Genomic DNA, 19,685 nt, shown 5'->3' with positions numbered 1-19,685 from the left:
AGCTCCATCCCCACAACATTGCTGGCCTTACGGATTAGTTTATTAAGTCTGTTGGCATCTGCGACCCTCAGCCTGCTCCCCCAGCATGCAACAGCATAGAGGATCGCACTGGCCACAACAGACTCATAGAAAATCCTCAGCATTTTCTGGCAGATGTTGAAGGACCTCAGTCGCCTCAAAAAATAGAGACGACTCTGGCCCTTCCTGTAAAGTGCTGTGGTGTTTTTAGCCCAGTCCATTTTATTGTCAATGTGTACTCCAAGGTATTTATAGTCCTCCACAATGTCAACACTGACCCCCTGAATTGAAACAGGGGTCAAGTGTTTCCTGGTCTTCCTGAAGTCCACGATCAGTTCCTTGGTCTTTGCCACGTTGAGCTGCAGATGATTCTGCTCACACCACGTGACAAAGGAGTCGACCACAGCCCGGTACTCTGTCTCATCATCCCTGCTGATGCATCCAACCACCGCAGAGTCATCAGAAAACTTCTGAAGATGGCAGGTCTCTGTGCAGTGGCTGAAGTCTGTGGTGTAGAGGGTGAAGAGGAAGGGGGAGAGGACAGTCCCCTGTGGTGCCCCTGTGTTGCTGATCACCTTGTCAGACACACACTGTGGGAGACGTACATATTGTGGTCTTCCTGTCAGGTAATCAACAATCCAGGACACCAGAGAAGCATCCACCTGCATCGCTGCTAACTTATCACCCAGGAGGGTCGGCCTGATGGTGTTGAAAGCACTGGAAAAGTCAAAAAACATGACCCTCACAGTGCTCGCCGGCTGGTCCAGATGGGTGTAGACACGATTGAGCAGGTAGATGATGGCGTCCTCAGTTCCGAGACGAGGCTGATAAGCGAACTGAAGGGGATCCAGATGTGGTCTTACTATGGGTCGCAGCTGGTCCAGGATGAGCCTTTCCAGGGTCTTCATGATGTGAGAGGTCAGTGCCACGGGCCTGTAATCCTGGGGGCCACTGGGACGTGGCGTCTTTGGTACAGGGACGAGGCATGATGTCTTCCACATCACTGGGACCCTCTGCAGACTCAGACTCAGCATAAACAGTTTATGAAAGACTCCACACAGCTGGGGGGCACAGGTCTTGAGGACAAGGGGACTCACTCCATCTGGTCCAGCAGACTTGCCTGAGTGAAGTCTCCTCATTTGCATCTCAACCTGGTATTGAGTGAAGGTGATGGGTGGGGGATGTTAACTTGTTATTTTCTGTTTTATCGCGAGAGTACGGTTGCCCGCGAAGTGTTGTTGTTGTGGTCCGTATGTAAAATGGCGGAACGAATAAAGGCGCTGTGAATGAGAGTACGACGTCGTGTCTTTTGAGTTAACATTGGTAGCAGAGGATGGTTTCCAATTACAAAGTACCACCAAAGCTTGATGAAGCCAGGCCATACGAATGCTGGAAGAATGAAGTCAATATCTGGAGACGGGTTACGGAGCTGGATAAAAAGAAACAGGCACTCGCGGTGGCGCTGGGCCTCGAGGGAAGAGCCAGAGAAACGGCCATGGAGATACCCGCGGAAGATTTAGACAAAGATGACGGTATGGAAATACTACTTGCAAAACTTGACGCGGTGTTTCAGAGAGAAGAGAAAGACCGCGCTTATGAAGCCTACTCGTGTTTTGACTCCATTGCAAAGAACCACAGCGTGTCCATGGCAGACTACATTATAGACTTTGAACAGCGTTATAACCGGATGAAAAAGTACAACATGACGCTGCCTGACGCTGTGCTAGCATTTAAGCTTCTAGATACAGCTTGTCTTGATGAGAAAAGTCGACAGCTTGCACTGACAGCGTGCACGGACTTAACGTTTGCGTCTATGAAGTCTGCACTGAAACGGATTTTCGGAGGGAAAGTAACCGGAGTTTTCAGCGGAATTCAACTGAACCAAGAAGCAGTTTTCCTTACGGAACAAAAAGGTCCCAAATACAAACGAAACAACGGTACTTCGTCGCGGAGTGGACAGCGACAACCACTATAAGGTACCAACCCTCTTGACAAGTTTGGCAAGCGAACAAGATGTGCTATTTGTCAGAGCACTTACCACTGGGCGAAAGACTGTCCTCATCGTAATGGTGACCAAGTAAAGCTAACTGAAGATGGGAAAGTGGAGGAGTGTAACATTACCTTGTACACTAAAGCCTCAATGACAGACTCTGAAATCTTCCTGACTGAGGCACTGGGGTCAGCCATTATTGATACTGCATGTACACGTACAGTTTGTGGTCAAAAGTGGCTAGATAGTTACATGCGTGACCTCAGCCAAGGCCAAGTAAACAAGCTGTTGCAATCAGAAACCCCCAGCTCCAGACCATTTCGCTTTGGGGATGGTATTGTAGTGTATTCCAGCAGAAAAGTGAAACTTCCAGCAAAAATTGGACAAACAAAATGTGACATTGAAAGTGAAGTAGTTCCTGTTGACATTCCACTACTACTGAGCAAAACGTCTCTCAAGAAAGCAGGGACTGTTCTAGACATGGAGAATGACAGTGTTGTCATGTTCAAGCAGCCTGTTCCCCTAGAGCTCACTAGTTCGGGACACTATTGTGTGGACATTAGAGATGAAAATACTACAGAAAGCTGCAATGAAAATGAAGTTCTCATGGTAACTGCTGAAATGTCTACAAAAGAGAAACAGAAAGTCCTTGTGAAACTTCATAAGCAGTTTGGTCATGCATCTGCAGAGAGGATATTGAGGCTCATCCAAAGCTCTGGCAATACAGATAAACAATGTGCAGTTATTCTACAAGAGATAGTTCGTGACTGTGACATTTGTCAGAAATATTGCAAAACCAAGCCGAGACCTGCTGTTGGTCTACCCCTGGCTTCTGAGTATAATGAGACAGTAGCGATGGATCTACATGAGCTGGAGCCCAATGTGTGGTACCTTCACATCATCGACCACTTCACACGCTTCAGTGCTGGCAGCATCGTAAAGACAAAGAAAGCTGCAGAGATCGTCAACTCCTTCATTCACACCTGGATAAGCATTCACGGTGCCCCCAGACGGCTCTACACAGACAACGGCGGAGAGTTCAACAACACAGACATTCGGGACATGGCTGAAAACTTCAACATTGAGGTAAAAACAACGGCGGGGTATAGTCCCTGGAGCAACGGACTACTGGAGAGACATAACATGACACTTACAGAAATCCTCCTGAAGGTAAAAAAGGAACGAGGATGTGACTGGCACACTGCGCTAGACTGGGCCCTTATGGCCAAAAACAGTATGCTTAATGTACATGGTTATAGTCCACATCAACTTGTGTTTGGCCAAAACCCCAACCTTCCTTCTGTGTTGATGGATAAGCCACCTGCCTTAGAGGGCACAACTGTAAGTGCAAGAGTAGCTGAACATATCTCAGCATTACATGCTTCCAGAAAAGCATTTACTGAGGCAGAGTGTTCAGAAAGGATCAGGAGAGCACTACGCAAACAACTTAGGCCTACAGATGACAAATATGAGGCAGGAGATAAAGTATACTACAAACGAGTCGACTGTACAGAGTGGAAGGGTCCAGGTGTAGTTATTGGGCAGGATGGAACTGTTGTATTTGTAAGACATGGGGGGACTCTTGTAAGAGTACACCAGTCAAGATTGACTAAAGTGGATTCACGGACTGGAGATAAACAAATATCACACAGTACTACTGATGATGACAACAAAGACGCAGTTGAAAATGATGACACTGACACACCCGATGGGGAACAGAGTATTAGTGAGGAAGAAGACATCACTATTGACAGAGAAACTAACACTACAGAAAACATGTCTGTCACACACACTACAGAAAACATGTCTGTCACACAAACTGCAAATGAGCCCTCTACACCCACTGATCATGTCTCTGCAAATGTAAAGTTAAGATCAGGACAGCTGATTGCTTTTACCAACAGAGACAACGGTGTTCAACACACAGCCAGAGTGCTAGGCAGAGCGGGAAAAGCAAAAGGGCAATACAAAAACTGGTACAATGTGCAATATCTTGAGCATGATGGTAGTGAAGGTGAAAAGAAAGCTGTAGACATGTCACTTGTTGATGGTCTTTGCACTGAAGCTGAAAACAGAGATGCAGATGTACTCATAACAAAAGATATTTCCTTTGATTCTGCTAAGCAGCAGGAGATTGAGAGCTGGCAAAGTAATGGTGTGTTTGATGAAGTGAAAGACCTGGGTCAAAAATGTGTGTCTACTAGATGGGTCTGTACACTCAAAGAAACTACTAATGGTGTTGTCCCAAAGGCTCGACTTGTGGCACGGGGGTTTGAAGAGGTAAATACTAAAGAACTACAGAAAGACTCTCCAACGTGTGCGTCTGAGTCCCTCAGACTGGTGCTAGCTGTGATATGTCAAAACAAGTGGAGAGTAAATTCAATGGACATTAAATCTGCCTTCTTGCAGGGAATGCAACTGTCAAGAGACATCTATCTTCGTCCCCCACCTGAAGCTGGCAAGAACAATGTTCTATGGAAACTGAAAAAGTGTGTTTATGGACTTGCAGATGCTTCACTTTATTGGTACAATAAGGTCAAAGACATTATGCTCAAAACTGGTGGTAAAATATCACAGGTTGATCCTGCAGTGTTCTATTGGCAGAATGAACAATCTGAGGTTACAGGAGTGCTTGCATGTCACGTTGATGATTTCCTTTGGGCTGGTTCAAGTCACTTTGCAACTCATATCATTCCTGTACTGAAATCTACCTTCCTTGTGGGCCGTGAAGAACATGACAGCTTTTCTTATGTTGGTATGGACATTTGTACAGTTAATGATGTAATAGAGGTGCATCAACAACTTTACATTGACAACCTACAACCGGTTCAGCTACAAGCAGCACGGGCTGTACAGAGGGAGGCTCCCTTAAGTGAAACAGAACGTGAGCAACTCAGGTCAAAAATAGGACAGATTTTGTGGGTTGCCAAACAAACAAGGCCTGATGTTATGTTTGACACATGTAGCCTTGGATCTAATATCAAAGATGCAACTGTACAGTCTATTCATGAAGTGAACAAAGTTATCCGTAAACTTAAGGCAGAGAAAGTGACTCTTAAGTTTCAGCACTTGGGTAACAGTGAGGATCTGGCATTGGTTGTTTTCAGTGATGCTTCATTTGGCAACCTTCCTGATGGCGGTACTCAAGGAGGGGCATTAATCGTCCTTATGGGTAAAGGAGGAAAGTTTTGTCCTCTCTTCTGGCAGTCTAAAAAAATCAGGCGCGTGGTCAGAAGTACACTGGCAGGAGAAACTCTTGCCATGTCAGATGGAATAGACAGTGCTGTCTTCCTGGCAACACTTTTTTCTGAGCTTACAACTGGTAACACTGGTCTAAACGCTCTTCCTTTGATCTGTGTAACTGATAATCATTCCTTGTTTGATGCACTCAAGTCTACTAAGCAGGTTACAGAGAAGAGACTGAGGCTAGAAATGAGCAGCATTAAAGAGCTCATACAAGCCAAGAAAATCAGACAGGTTTGTTGGTCAGATTCAAAATCTCAACTTGCTGATTGTCTGACGAAAAAGGGAGTTTCACCTTTAACCCTTCTAAAGGCGCTAGATGAAGGACTCTGGATACTGTAATCCTTTGTCTACAAAGTTGTCTTTGCATTCAAATGTACCATTGTTTATTGTGTGCAATGATAGTATGCTTTAAGTAAAGCTAAGCACTTTTGAAATGTTTTTTTTGTTTATATAAATATATACATATATGTATACAAATGTTTACAGGGGTGTGTATACAAATGTTTACTGGGGTGTGTTTATACTCCTATTTTATTTTTTTTAAGAAAGAGGGAGATTGTTAACTTGTTATTTTCTGTTTTATCGCGAGAGTACGGTTGCCCGCGAAGTGTTGTTGTTGTGGTCCGTATGTAAAATGGCGGAACGAATAAAGCGCTGTGAATGAGAGTACGACGTCGTGTCTTTTGAGTTAACAGGGGAGGGGTGTCAGGAATCTCACTGGAGGCAACAGCGCCATGTGAAGAGAGAGGCTGGCACAGTGGTGTGGCTCTGGATTCCAGGCTGACTACAGGTGAGGTTGTGGGTGTAATAATGTGAATTATTGTTTGCAAGATGTTTTGTTCCACAATAGATTGTGTTGCTGGACGGACGTTTTAGAGTGTCACACAAGTAAGGATGGTTAGGCTGTATGTTGCTATTGTACATGGCAGAGGACCAATCTGAGTCGCATGACTTGTTAATAAAACTTACTACCCCGTTGGGTAGGAAATAGATATTCTGGAGTCTGTCGTGAATGAGACCAGAATATAACATGGTGGCAGCGGAGCGGACAGCGGAGCAAGCTGCACGGCCGGAGTGAACCCCCGAGAGACGCCTGTCGGAGCGGTGAGCAACTAGCGGCTAATCGAGTTAGCACCGCCGCGAGGCATGGAGGGCCTTAAATCGCCGCCGACGCTGGTATTGGACTCCAGTAACCTATCACGGACATGGAAGACCTGGAGGGACGAGTTTATGCTCTATGTGGAGCTGACCATGGACTCAGACGGCGAACAGAAAAAAGTAAGCTTGTTCAGTTATCTCGTTGGTGAGAGCGGCAGGGAGCTGCTAGACACGCTAATGGGCGACACAGCGAGAGATCGGTGGACAGTTAAGGACATTATTGAGAAGTTTGACAATCATTGCAATCCTGTAGTTAATGAAACTGTGGAGCGTTATCGGTTCTTCACGAGAAACCAAGGCGCCAGTGAGACAATTGACAGCTATGTGACGGAGTTAAAGCTGCTGACAAAAACGTGCAATTTTGGAGTAATAAGGGACTCACTGATTCGTGACAGGATTGTATGTGGACTTCACAACCCGAGTCTGAGGGAGAGACTGCTGCGTGAGAAAAACATGACACTGGATGCATGCATACAGCACTGCAGAGCCGCGGAGCTGTCGCGGGAAAACAGCAAAACCATTTCGGGAGCTGCAGTGGAGGAGGTGCATGCTGTGCATGGAGCTGTGCGCCAGAAACGGATCGGCGACGCAGTGGACTGTAAGTTTTGTGGCAGAACACATGAAAAAAAGAAAGAAAAATGTCCAGCATACAGGAAGAAATGTAAAAAGTGTGGCAGAGAAAACCACTTTGCAGTTAAATGCATGGCACGTTCAGAGCAGAAGAGAAGGACGAATGTACACAACGTGACAGCATGTGAGAGTGATGAGTATGAGGACGTTCTCTGTGTTACAGAGGCAGACGCACATGTTTCAACTACAAAGAACACTGACAAAGAGAGAGGCACTCAACTCTTTGCAGGCATGCTGATGGGCAAAGAGATTGTAAATTTTCAGATTGACTGTGGTGCCAGTTGTAATGTAATGCCAATCCACATGCTAAGCCCGAACACACAGTTGGAGGACACACAGACAGTGTTGATGATGTACAACAAAAGTAAGATAAAGCCGTTGGGAAAATGCAAAGTTAAGCTACGTAACCCGAGAAATCAGAAACTGTATCGGTTGGAGTTTCAAGTGGTTGACAAAGACTGTAAAGTACCACTGCTGGGCAAGAGAGCCAGCGAAGCGATGAAACTCATAAAAGTACACTATGAAAACATCTTGAAACTGGACAGCATCGTTACTTCAGAGCACCCAACAGCCAATGAGTGGAACATGGATCAGATTAAAACAGAGTATGCCGATGTCTTCACGGGAGATGGCTGTTTGGAGGGAGAGTTAAGGCTCGAGGTGGATGAAACTGTGAAACCAGTGCAGTTACCAAAACGGCGTGTCCCTATTGCAATGATAAAGCCGTTAAAAAAGGAGCTTCAAGATCTTCAGCGCAGAGGGATCATTACACCAGTAGAATGCAGCACAGACTGGATCAGTGGGATGGTTGTGGTCCAAAAGCAGAGTGGGGACTTAAGAGTGTGCATAGATCCAAAACCCTTAAACAAAGCCCTACAACGGAGCCACTTCCCATTGCCCACCATTGAGGACATTTTGCCAGATTTGTCAAAGGCTAAAGTGTTCTCTGTCTGCGATGTGAAGAGTGGATTCTGGCACGTGAAACTGGAGGAGGAGTCGAGCTACCTGACAACATTTTCGACTCCATTTGGACGCTACAGATGGCTGAGGATGCCAATGGGGATAAGCCCAGCTCCGGAAGTGTTCCAGAGGAAGCTCACACAAGCTTTGGATGGACTGGCAGGGATCTACATCATTGCAGATGATGTGCTGATCACGGGTCAGGGGGACACAGATGCTGGAGCAGTACGTGACCATGACGAGAAGCTGAGACAGTTTTTGACTCGTTGCAGGCAAAAAAACATTAAGTTGAACGCAGACAAGTTCAAACTTAAACAGAAGGAGACCACGTACATTGGACATCAGCTGACATGCAACGGTCTGAAAATAGACCCAGAGAAGGTTAGGGCCATAGAAAAAATGCCCAGACCTACAGACGTGAAGGCAGTACAGAGACTGTTAGGTATGGTGAACTACTTAGCAAAGTTTTGCCCACATCTGTCTGACCATTGCGACTTACTGAGACAACTGACACACAAAGACAGTGAGTGGAACTGGACGACTCGACATGAAGACGCATTCCAGAGACTGAAAGAGACTATAGCAGAGGCTCCAGTCCTGAAATACTACTGCCCAGAGGAAGAGCTGACAGTACAATGTGACGCTTCTGACAAAGGGTTAGGTGCAGCACTCATGCAGACGGGTAAGCCTGTGGCTTTTGCGAGTAGAGCACTTACACGTACAGAGCAGGGTTATGCCCAGATCGAAAAGGAGCTTTTGGCTGTAGTTTTCAGCATGGAGAAGTTCCATCAGTACACATATGGTCGTAAAGTGGTGGTACACAGTGATCACAAACCCTTAGAGACCATTGTAAGAAAACCACTGTTGAGCGCACCCAAACGGTTGCAAAGGATGCTTATGCGCATTCAGAAATATGACATAGATGTGGTGTATGTGCCAGGCAAAGACATGTTATTAGCAGACACGTTGAGCAGGGCATATCTTCCAGAGTGCTCACCACAGGGCTCCATAGAGGAGGAAATAGAGAGCATTAACATGGTCACTCATGCACCCATCTCACCTGACAGACTAAACAGCATAAGGACTGCTACACAAGACGACAAAGCACTACAGATCCTCATAGATACAATTCACAGAGGTTGGCCGACAGACAAAAGAGACACTGACGGTGACATCAGACCATACTTCTCATTCCAGGATGAACTGAGTAGTCAGGATGGACTTGTGTTTAGAGGTGAACGTGTTGTTGTCCCGACTACCATGAGACAGGAGATCATAACTAGACTACACTCGACACACCTAGGTGTAGAAGGTTGTCTAAGGAGAGCCAGAGAGTGTGTATATTGGCCAGGCATGAACGAACAAATTAAGACTTATGTGACTAAGTGTGACATCTGCAGGTCAGTTGACTACAGACAGCAGAAAGAGACCTTGGTTCCACATGAGATCCCGACTAGACCATGGGCTAAGGTGGGCTCGGACCTGTTTATGTTTGACAACAAGGACTACCTTATCACAGTGGACTACTATTCAAACTTCTGGGAAATTGACTATCTCCCGGACACTAAGTCCACCACAGTGATTAGAAAGCTGAAGGCTCACTTTGCCAGACAGGGCATCCCGGACATTGTTGTTTCAGATAATGGACCACAGTATACGTCCGGTGAGTTTCTGAGATTTAGTCGACTGTGGGGTTTCCAGCATAAAACATCTTCGCCAGGTTACCCTCAGAGTAACGGGAAGGCAGAATCAGCAGTAAAGACAGCAAAGAGGCTGCTGCTAAAGGCAAAAATGGCAGGGCAAGACCCGTATCTTGCGATTCTGGACCATCGCAATACACCATCACAAGGCCTGGAGACCAGCCCAGCTCAGAGGCTGCTCAGCAGGAGGACACAGACGCTTTTGCCAACCAGGACGAGCCTGCTAAGGCCAAAAGTCATTCCAGCCCGGCGGGAGTTGGAGAGGAAACAGAAGCGCCAAAAACTGTGCTATGACCGATCAGCACGAGACATGGACTCTTTGAAGCTAGGGGACAGTGTCAGAGTTCAGCCTTTTGACCGCCATTCCACTTGGAGCAGGGGAGTGGTGATTGGGACTGTCGACCCGAGGTCCTATGAGGTTCAGTTGGACTCTGGAAGTGTCCTGAGGAGGAATCGGAGGCACCTGAGACATGCAGGCGTGGTGGATCAGGAAAATGCCATAACGGACACCGGGGCACTGACCAGGTCAGTGACAGCTCCCTCAGACACTCGTGAGCGGCAGATCAAGACTGACGAGGTAACAGGGGGTGTCAGGACAAGGTCAGGCCGCAAAGTGGTTCCACCACTTAGGTACAAAGACTATGTTGCATAATGAGGATTTATTGTTTATTGTTTGAGGGGAAGAGTTGTGTATTCTGTGGATATTGAGGTTCACTACAGCTTACAGAAATGTACATGTTTGAATAAGTGGAATGCTTTTGTATTCTTTGAGTGTTTCATATTGTTTTCACCCTCAGTGAGAAGAAGGACAAATCAAAACAAAAGGACTTCTGTTTTTTCCAAAAAAAAAAAAAAAAAAAAGAGAAGGGATGTAATAATGTGAATTATTGTTTGCAAGATGTTTTGTTCCACAATAGATTGTGTTGCTGGACGGACGTTTTAGAGTGTCACACAAGTAAGGATGGTTAGGCTGTATGTTGCTATTGTACATGGCAGAGGACCAATCTGAGTCGCATGACTTGTTAATAAAACTTACTACCCCGTTGGGTAGGAAATAGATATTCTGGAGTCTGTCGTGAATGAGACCAGAATATAACAGTGGGGGTGGGAGCAGACACTGTGGTGTTGAATCTATTGAAAAACAGATTCAACTCGTTGGCTCTATTCTCACCTCCCTCAGCTCCCCTGCTGTTGGTTGGCCTGAATCCAGTGATGGTCTTCATGCCCCTCCACACCTATCTCATGCTGTTCTGCTGGAGTTTCCACTCCAGCTTCCTCCTGTAATTGTCCTTAGCCTCTCTGATCTTGTCCTTTAGTAACACCTGGATCTTCCTCACCTCCTCTTTGTTGCCCCCTCTGAAAGCCCTCTTCTTGTTGTTGAGGAGGGCTTTGATGTCCTTAGTCACCCACGGCTTGTTATTTGGGTAACAATGAACAGTCTGAGCTGGAACAATGGAGTCGGTGCAGAAAGTTATGTAGTCTGTGATACACTCAGTAAGCCCATTGATGTCCTCGGCGTGAGGCTCACAGAGTGTTTCCCAGTCGGTCACCTCGAAACAGCCCTGTAGTTCCGCTATTGCCTCCTCTGACCACCTCCTAACAGTCCTGGTGGTCACAGGTTCCCTCCTCACAATTGGCACATAGCGGGGGGTGAGGTGAATCAGGTTATGATCTGACCTATCAAGTGGGGGGAGGGAGGAGGAGCTGTATGCATCCTTGACGTTAGCATACAGTAAGTCTAAAATTTTCTCTCCCCTGGTGGGACAGTCCACATATTGTTTGAATGTTGGTAGTGTATTGTCCAGTGATACATGGTTGAAGTCACCCGAGATCACAATAAAGGCACTCGGGTGCTGAGTCTGTAACCGAGCTATGGCAGAGTGGATAGTGTCACATGCAGCTGTGGGGTTAGCAGAGGGAGGAACATAAACAGCCACCAAGATGACGTGAGAGAATTCCCAGGGTAAATAATACGGCCTGAGTCCAACAGCACACAGTTCAGTGTCCTGGCAACAAATCCTTTCCTTGATTGTTATGTTGGCAGGGTTACACCACCGGTTGTTAACTAAAACAGCAAGCCCACCTCCTTTCCGCTTACTGCTAGCGATGCTGTCCCTGTCCGCCCGAACAGTGTGGAAGCCTTCCACGGAAGCATTCTCATCGGGAATGTCCTGGTGCAGCCATGATTCGGTGAAACACATCAGGCTACAGTCTCGGTATTCCCTCTGACTCCGTACCAGTGCTGAGAGCTCGTCGATTTTAATTTCCAACGATCGCACATTTCCCATCACGATAGACGGCAGACACGGTTTATACCTCCTCCTCGCTTCGAGCCTCCGCTGTCTCACCGTCACCTTTTTTCTTCTTTTCTGTCCTTGACCTCTGCATCCCCGATGTGTTTTCCTCCAAATTTCAGCTGGTACTTCTGCGGGCCTGGCCAGCGAGCCGGCCGGCATCAGGGCGATCAGCTGATAAGTTGAGTCATGCGCTTTTGTATTGCAATAGCACTTTCAGTTTTGTTTAAAAACTGTTAGGTTGAACGCCAGTGTGTTTCTAGGTAATGCTGATACTGTGTGGTTTGTTCCATGCTGGAAGCCGATCCTGAGTTCAGTATGATTGAAATGGTAAAACAAATAAACCACAAATGCAATATACAGTGGCTTGCAATAGTATTCGGCCCCCTTGAACTTTTCCACATTTTGTCACATTACAGCCACAAACACAAATCAATTTTAATGGTAATTCCACATGAAAGACCAATACAAAGTGGTGTACACATGAGAAGTGGAACAAAAATCATACATGATTCCAAACAATTTTTACAAATGAATAACTGAAAAGTGGTGTGTGCATAATTATTCAGCCCCCTGAGTGAATACTTTGTAGAACCACCTTTATCTGCAATTACAGCTGCCAGTCTTTTAGGGCAGCGGTCCCCAACATTTTTTGCGCCACGGACCGGTTTATGCCCGACAATATTTTCATGGACCGGCCTTTAAGGTGTCGGGGATAAATAAAACAAAATAAAACTAGTACCGAAAAAAAGGAAAATTTATTCATAACACACGTGAAAAGACCAAGGAAAACCGAGTTAACAATTAAACGATAACAAAATAACGCTGAAAACCAATAAAAACCCTGAAAACTATACATTTCACATCTGAGCCTCAACTCTAGCGGCCGGGTACCAAACGACTCACGGACCGGTACCGGTCCGAGGCCCGGGGGTTTGGGACTGCTGTTTTAGGGTATGTCTCTACCAGCTAGAGACTGGTAGAGACATTGGTCTTTCACGTGGAATTCCAATAAAATTGATTCATGTTTGTGAATGCAATCTGACAAAATGTGGAAAAGTTCACGGGGGCCGAATACTTATGCAAGCCACTGTAGTAATTATTTTGTCATCAAATTCGTAATGTTGGTTAACACACCCCCCCCCCTCTTCAGGTGCAGTGCGAGTTTTGTCTCAGATGGGCACATTTTGGATGTGCTCAATAAGAGAGCAGCCTGGTCAAGTACTTGTGTAAAAAAATGTGCATAATTTGTTATGAATACTGTTTCTTTTTCAGTTCTTTCTCCCTGTGTTCTGTTGGATCTATAAATGTCAAATATATGTATCTGTAAATATATTCAATAAATATATACTGTAACCATAATGGAGTGAGTTCATTGTCAAAGTTTATATAGTCAGGTGTTCCAATCACTTCAATGGTGACAGCTGTATAACTTAAGTACCTTGGCATGCAGACTGCTTCTACAAACAAGTGCCAAAACATGCTAGCTTTGTTATTATAAACTAGAAGCATGCTCTGATGGGAAGAATTACGTGCCAAACCATGCTACCTTTGTTAATAAGAGCAAGAAGCATAATTCTGATCGGAAGAATTACGTGCCAAAACATGCTACCGTTGTTATTATAAACTAGAAGCATACTCTGACAGGAAGAATTACGTGCCAAACCATGCTACTGTTGTTATTATAAGCTGGAAGCATACTCTGATGGGACGAATTACGTGCCAAACCATGCTACCTTTGTTAATAAGAGCAAGAAGCATAATTCTGACAGGAAGAATTACGTGCCAAAACATGCTACCTTTGTGAATGTGACCTACAAGCACACTTTAATGGGTAAAAAGAAGTGTCAAACCGTACTGGCTTTATGAATATCAGCATACTGTGATGGGCAAAGTTAAGTGGCAAACCGTCATACCCTACTTAAATTTGTGCTGGAATTATTGTTTGGCAGCAGAAATGTGCATAAATTATGTACAGTAGGACATTTTGCCAAAGTAGGGCAGTTTGTCATAAGGCAGCGTAAAATTATCCTACTGTTAGGACGGTTTGCCAAAGTAGGACTGTTTGTCAGGGGACACTGTAAAATTATCCTACGGGTAGGACGTTTTGCCATAGTAGGATGGTTTGTCAGAACACCGGCTCGAAGAGCCATTTCGTTCGCAACCGACCCATCACTAGTAAACACAGCACACTGGTGGGATGTGCAGCATGAGTGCTCTCTGCTCCTCACAGAGAGCTGACTGTGATGAGGTCCAACAGACACCTGATGATGATGGTGATGGTGAAAAACTCTTTCGCACATTTACAGATTGGTGATTTCTGGGTCAGTTTGACTGGGATCTAACATCATTGACATCAGTAAGTCTCAAGTTGATCCATGACTGATGTATCAGTTTTGATCTCTGTCATATTTTGTTTTTTCTCACAGATTCTTCCTCGATCACTGTAATAGCTGCAGTAGTGGTGTTGGTCTTTGTTCCTTTCGTTGCTCCACTGTGCTGCTTGACGAAAAAGACAAGAAGAGGTACCTTTCACATGTGGTTTAATGTGTGTCTTATTGTAATGCATCTCTTTCTATTAACATGATAATGATTTATGACTCCAAGAGCCTAAACCCACATCTATCCAGTAATAGCTGCAGATATTTATTTAAACTACAAATCCTTCTATCACTCAGTGATCTTTAGAGGAGTAAAACAGCAGAAAAATCAACCAATAACATTCATGGGTAAGACTGTTTTCCTCACTCAGTTTAGTTCAGTACATTTTAAATATATTTGGGTTTTTTTGGGTTTTTTTTTTTTATCTGAACAATCAGAGCACCTATGAAGAAGAATAACGACAAGGTGAACAAACACCAAATTACAACAATCCAAAAAACGATCAACGTAAGCGTGTTGCTTACGTCTTGTAAGCAACACGCTGTGTGGTGAACACACAGCTCACAGCAACACAACTGTTTAATATGAACTTTCTGCCAAGTGAGTTGATCTTAACAAATGCACCAGACACAGAAGCTAAACGCACATAAGCTAAAGGAATGATGTTTTACTGTGAGTGATGAAGAAAATATAATCTGATCAAACATTATTCAGCTTTAAATATTGTTCAGCTTTAAACATTATTCAGCTTTAAATATTGTTCAGCTTTAAACATTATTCAGCTTTAAATATTGTTCAGCTTTAAACATTATTCAGCTTTAAATATTGTTCAGCTTTAAACATTATTCAGCTTTAAATATTGTTCAGCTTTAAAGTTACTGTGCAACTGTGTAATAAAAATGTGCTCACGACTTTGGCCTTGAGAGCGATAAGAAGCGATCGCCTCAGCCTGCAGGTGAAAGATATCTGCAAGCGAAGAGACTAGAACACCCAAGGCCGATTTCCTTTTATGGAGTTGTTTTTCTGCTAATGCAGCACTTTCCTCACAACCCCCTCCTGTAAGTTTTAGAGAATATATACTCATCCTCACAGCAAATATCAGGAATCTCCTGATGTGAGCTGTGTTGAGAGCTTGTCTCTGTCTCAATAAAAGTTCACTGATTCCCCATCTGCAGCAGGTGTCCGGTTGTCTTCATTCTCCGCCAGCCTGGTTAAGTCAATTCCTCCTTAACATCTAAAAGAACCTATTTAATGAAGGAAGACGGGTTCACTTTGTGTTTAATATTATTCTATTGCTGTTGTTGTTTTTTTTATATCCTTCAATTGGCGTCACGAACAGGATCCGCTCCAGGTTAACTGGACGGATGGGAGGACATCGGCTGTGGTCTGAGTGAACGGAGTTTGGACAAAAGCTGTGTGCACACAAAAAACAAGGTAAGCAGACCTTTTATTTCTGCTATATTGAACATTATAAAAATACTTAGTGTCCAAACTCCTAGTAATTCATAACCAAAATTGTCTGGCTTACTTAAGGCTTGTTGAGAATCAGACAAGTGAATAAGAGATAAGTGAATAAGAAATAAGTGAATAAGTGAATAAAGATAAGAGTGAACTGAGGTCTGACCACGGTTGCGGCCGACGGGTCGCTCTCCGGTGTCGGATAAATACCTCAGCAGGTCTGGGACCTTGAAAGGGTTTATTAGTAACGCCTTTCTAAACAAATTAAAAGGTTAAAGGCCTTGAGAATATTTTTTAGTAATATTCTCTAAACTACAGAAGGGTTAGGAAGGCCCAGAGGACTTTATTAGAAAAGATCCTCTAAAACTTAAAAAAGAGAAGTACTGGTTGGAGTCCAAAGGACGGGTCCCTTTGATCAATAGGAGAAAACGGATCTCTTCTTAAAACCCCGATGATTTTAGTGTTTTAAATGTTTTGATGTTCTGTTTGATATTGGACACACATAAATACACGCTGAATGCTTGCTGTGGAACACTGGGCAGGACAGTTTGGTTCTCCGTTGTTCACAGATTACACAATTAAAGGAACTAGGTTCCTCTTTTGGTTAAAATAATACACCACACATAGAATTTTTTTTTTACACATTTATTACATACATAAGGAGGGTAATGAGTGACTGCAGGTAATGTATGAAGTGTGAATGAGACGTGTGAACAAGGTGACAACCAACTAGCACCCCTATCAGGAAGCTCTAGGCAAGGTTACCCGCCAGACTCCGGTTTGGTAGAAGCTTGGTAACACCTGAAGGGATATTTCAGTGCTGACTCACCTTTAAAGCAGCGCCCCAGCTGTTAGTGCCTAACAGAGACAGAAACCCAGCTGGACCAAATTCTCCTTTAAAATCAATAAATAGAACATAAATTACCGGTGTGTGTAAATAAGTTGTATAAATCTGTTAGATCTGAAACTCCTGCTAAAAAACTTCCTCTCTACAACTCTTTTCTCTTCTCTCCCTCTTTCTCTCAGTTGGGATTCTGTGTGTGTATGTGTGCTGGAGAAATAAAAAAAAAAAAAGGAAAAGGGTCTCTCTCTCTGTCTCTGTGAGAGGAAAAAGGTGGGGGCCGAGTGAGCCCGCGGGGCCGAGCGGGTCCGCGGGAGCGAGCGTGTATGCTGTATGAGGAAGAAGGGAGTGAGAGGGAGCGAGTGAAAAGAGTAATCGAGTATTTGGTGATTTTTTATTATTTCAGAGGCACTGGGTAAGAGTTTTGACTTTAGCTGTGAGAGTTGTGAAAAGAGCAGGTTTTTCTTTTGTTGTAGACTGTGAGTAATCGGTGTTTTTCTGCCTATTGTGCTGCGTGGAAGACACAGAAGTGTAGAAATGTTTGTGGTTTATCTTTGTTTGACGTTTTATATAGAGTTGGTTGATTCAGGGTGATTTCTCCCGTTTAAGGGAGGAGTTGCATTGTGGTTATGTTAAAGCTTTGCTGTAGGGGTATGTGTGTGATTTTGTGCTGGCTTCGCATGTTTAAATGGATGCATAGAAGTTTGTCAGTGAGAAATTGTTATGGTGGGGTTTTAAAGTTAGTAAAGAGTCAAACAACGCCCACTGTTTTAAAAAGGCCCAAAACATCATAAAAGACACCTCACATTCTGGCCACTGCCTGTTCGAACTGTTGCCCTAAGGCAGACGGTACAGGGCAATCAGAGCAAGGACTAATAGACTCAAAACACAGCTGTTATCCAACTGCAATAACACATCTGAATACTACAAAAATGTCCACCATGCCACTCTTGTGTTAATCTATGCACGGTCTGAAGCATGACGGTGGGAATACTTAGTATTTTAAGTATTCTATCTATTTTATTGATTGAATTTTATTGTTTTTTTATATTTGATATTACTAGGGATGATGCAATGATCGGGGACCATTCTTAATGTCGTCGGTCTCATGACAATGACAATAAAGTTTTTGATTTTGATTCTGATTCTGAAATACACCCTCCTCAAGAGTTCAATGATTTAGGCAGTTATGTTTATACAAATACTAAATGTAAGTTTAGTGTCTTCATACAGGTGTTTTTTCTTAACCTGGAAGCCTGAGTACGGCAGCAGAAGACAGGCCAAGCTTTGGCTAAAATTCACGGCTGGACACCAGAGTTGTCCTCACCCCTCCCGGTAAAACAAAAAAGAGAGAATGTAGTTTGAGGCGGGTTTTTCTCGCTGAACTGCTCTGGGTGCTGTGTCCCTGAATCTCACCAGTGTTAACCTCTGGCGGAAGACATGGAGAAAAGGAAAAGATGTTCCTGGTAAATCACTGAAACAAATAAAACCACACACAACCAGAGAAAGATATGAGAAGGGTGAGGAACAGACACATGTGCGTGTTAGAGAAATGCCTCGTTTGAGAAAAAGTTAAAGTAACCCATATACAGACGCACCCATACATGCAATGAAGAAACAGCTTACATACATGTGCACGTACATGCAAGGTTAAAGTAGCGACACTTAACATACACCTGTTTTTAAATGATATAGTTTATACATTACTGACAATTAAACGCTTTGGGTTGCAGGACAACAACGTAACGTCAAAAGACAAAGACACTGGTCTGAGGATTAAGTGAGGACACGACAAATTTAGTGGTTAAAAGGGTCGACTTGGGACATGTTTTTGTTGATCGTTTAAGACAAATGACTACTGAATGATAGGAAATTCCTTTTTAGGTTTCTAAACAGGATCTTAAGAATTTTAACACGTACCTGTGTTGTCCTGTCAACTTGAGGGGTTATGAGTTGATTATATGGTGAAAAAAAAAAAAAAAAAACAAAAAAGGGGGGAGACGAGATCTCGTTGTTTCTCCCCTCTCGGGATAACACAGCCAACACAGCACAGCCAACACAACATCATTTTCCTGTTCGCCTGTTTTGTTTTGTTTTTGTTTTTTCTGAGAGCCGAAGCTGACCTGGACTCCTACCCTCCCCTCTACCATCGTTGCCCTCTCCGCGACCATCTTTGACCCTTTGACCCCTGAAGGCCACAGCAGCTGGACTCACAACAACAACTTGAGGATGTCAACAGTGCTGCAAAAGAGTGATCTCATGCAGCAGAGACGGAGAGCACTAAACCTAAAGCCCGTTTCACTACACGGGGGAAATTCCCAGGCTGCGTCAGCTGACAGAGCTGTGACGAGACGCGCATTAAGCCCGGAGGAAAAGGGACGGTGAGCAGAAGGATGCTGACCTCTGAGAAGAGCCGAACAGCAGAGCTGCAGAAGGCCGTGGACCATACAGAAGCAAAAGGGTCAAGGTACAAGGAGAAGATGCAGGCAGCTGCAACAACGGATGAAAACAGACCCAAAGAGGAGGGGAGGACCCTAGGCCATGCGTCAGGCCGCTGGTTTACCTAAACTACAGAACAGGAAGGTGATGAACACAAACATATACCAACACACGAACACACACTTCTGCATGCGCCTACTTAGAATGAAGGGAAACACACACATGAACACTTATGCACTTGTTGAGGGAGTAAAAACTGATACATACCCATGCACTAAAATCAAAATGTTGATTTAATTTACTGAGAAGTGACACACAATGCTCCAGCTGCTGCAATGAAGAATGCTGTACTGACAAAGGCTCAATGCTGCACACAACAAAGTTAAATACAGAATTTGCTATAATAATAAGCCCAGAGGGCATTTGTGTGGTCTGGGGAGCAGAGTCCGGAGCGGTTTGGTTATGAAAATGATGCCCGTGCGAGATATCTGGGGCTTAAGGCCTCGACTTAATTGTTTACTCTACACTAAAAAGAAAAGAAAACACTCTGAGCAGTGGTGCAGAGTGAA

General features: G+C 44.3%; 1 protein-coding gene across 1 annotated transcript in view; it reads left to right on the top strand.

Annotated features, from left to right (window-relative positions):
* Positions 1 to 2,251: 2,251 nt before the first annotated feature.
* The window catches only part of LOC309701264 (uncharacterized protein), a 28,508-nt gene continuing 11,074 nt past the window's right edge, over positions 2,252 to 19,685 (top strand). Inside the window, exons 1-4 of the mRNA XM_082525357.1 lie at positions 2,252 to 4,022; positions 4,074 to 4,323; positions 5,950 to 6,044; positions 14,426 to 14,521. Of these exons, the coding sequence (XP_082381483.1) occupies positions 2,261 to 4,022; positions 4,074 to 4,323; positions 5,950 to 6,044; positions 14,426 to 14,521 (2,203 nt within the window). The 5' untranslated portion in view covers positions 2,252 to 2,260. The remainder of the gene's footprint in view (positions 4,023 to 4,073; positions 4,324 to 5,949; positions 6,045 to 14,425; positions 14,522 to 19,685) is intronic.

The sequence above is a fragment of the Aulonocara stuartgranti genome, assembly GCF_965226115.1.
Source record: "Aulonocara stuartgranti genome assembly, chromosome: 23".
In the NCBI taxonomy this organism is placed as follows: domain Eukaryota; kingdom Metazoa; phylum Chordata; class Actinopteri; order Cichliformes; family Cichlidae; genus Aulonocara; species Aulonocara stuartgranti.
Note: the sequence above shows the minus strand (reverse complement) of the source record. Positions and strands in the feature narration are given on the sequence as shown.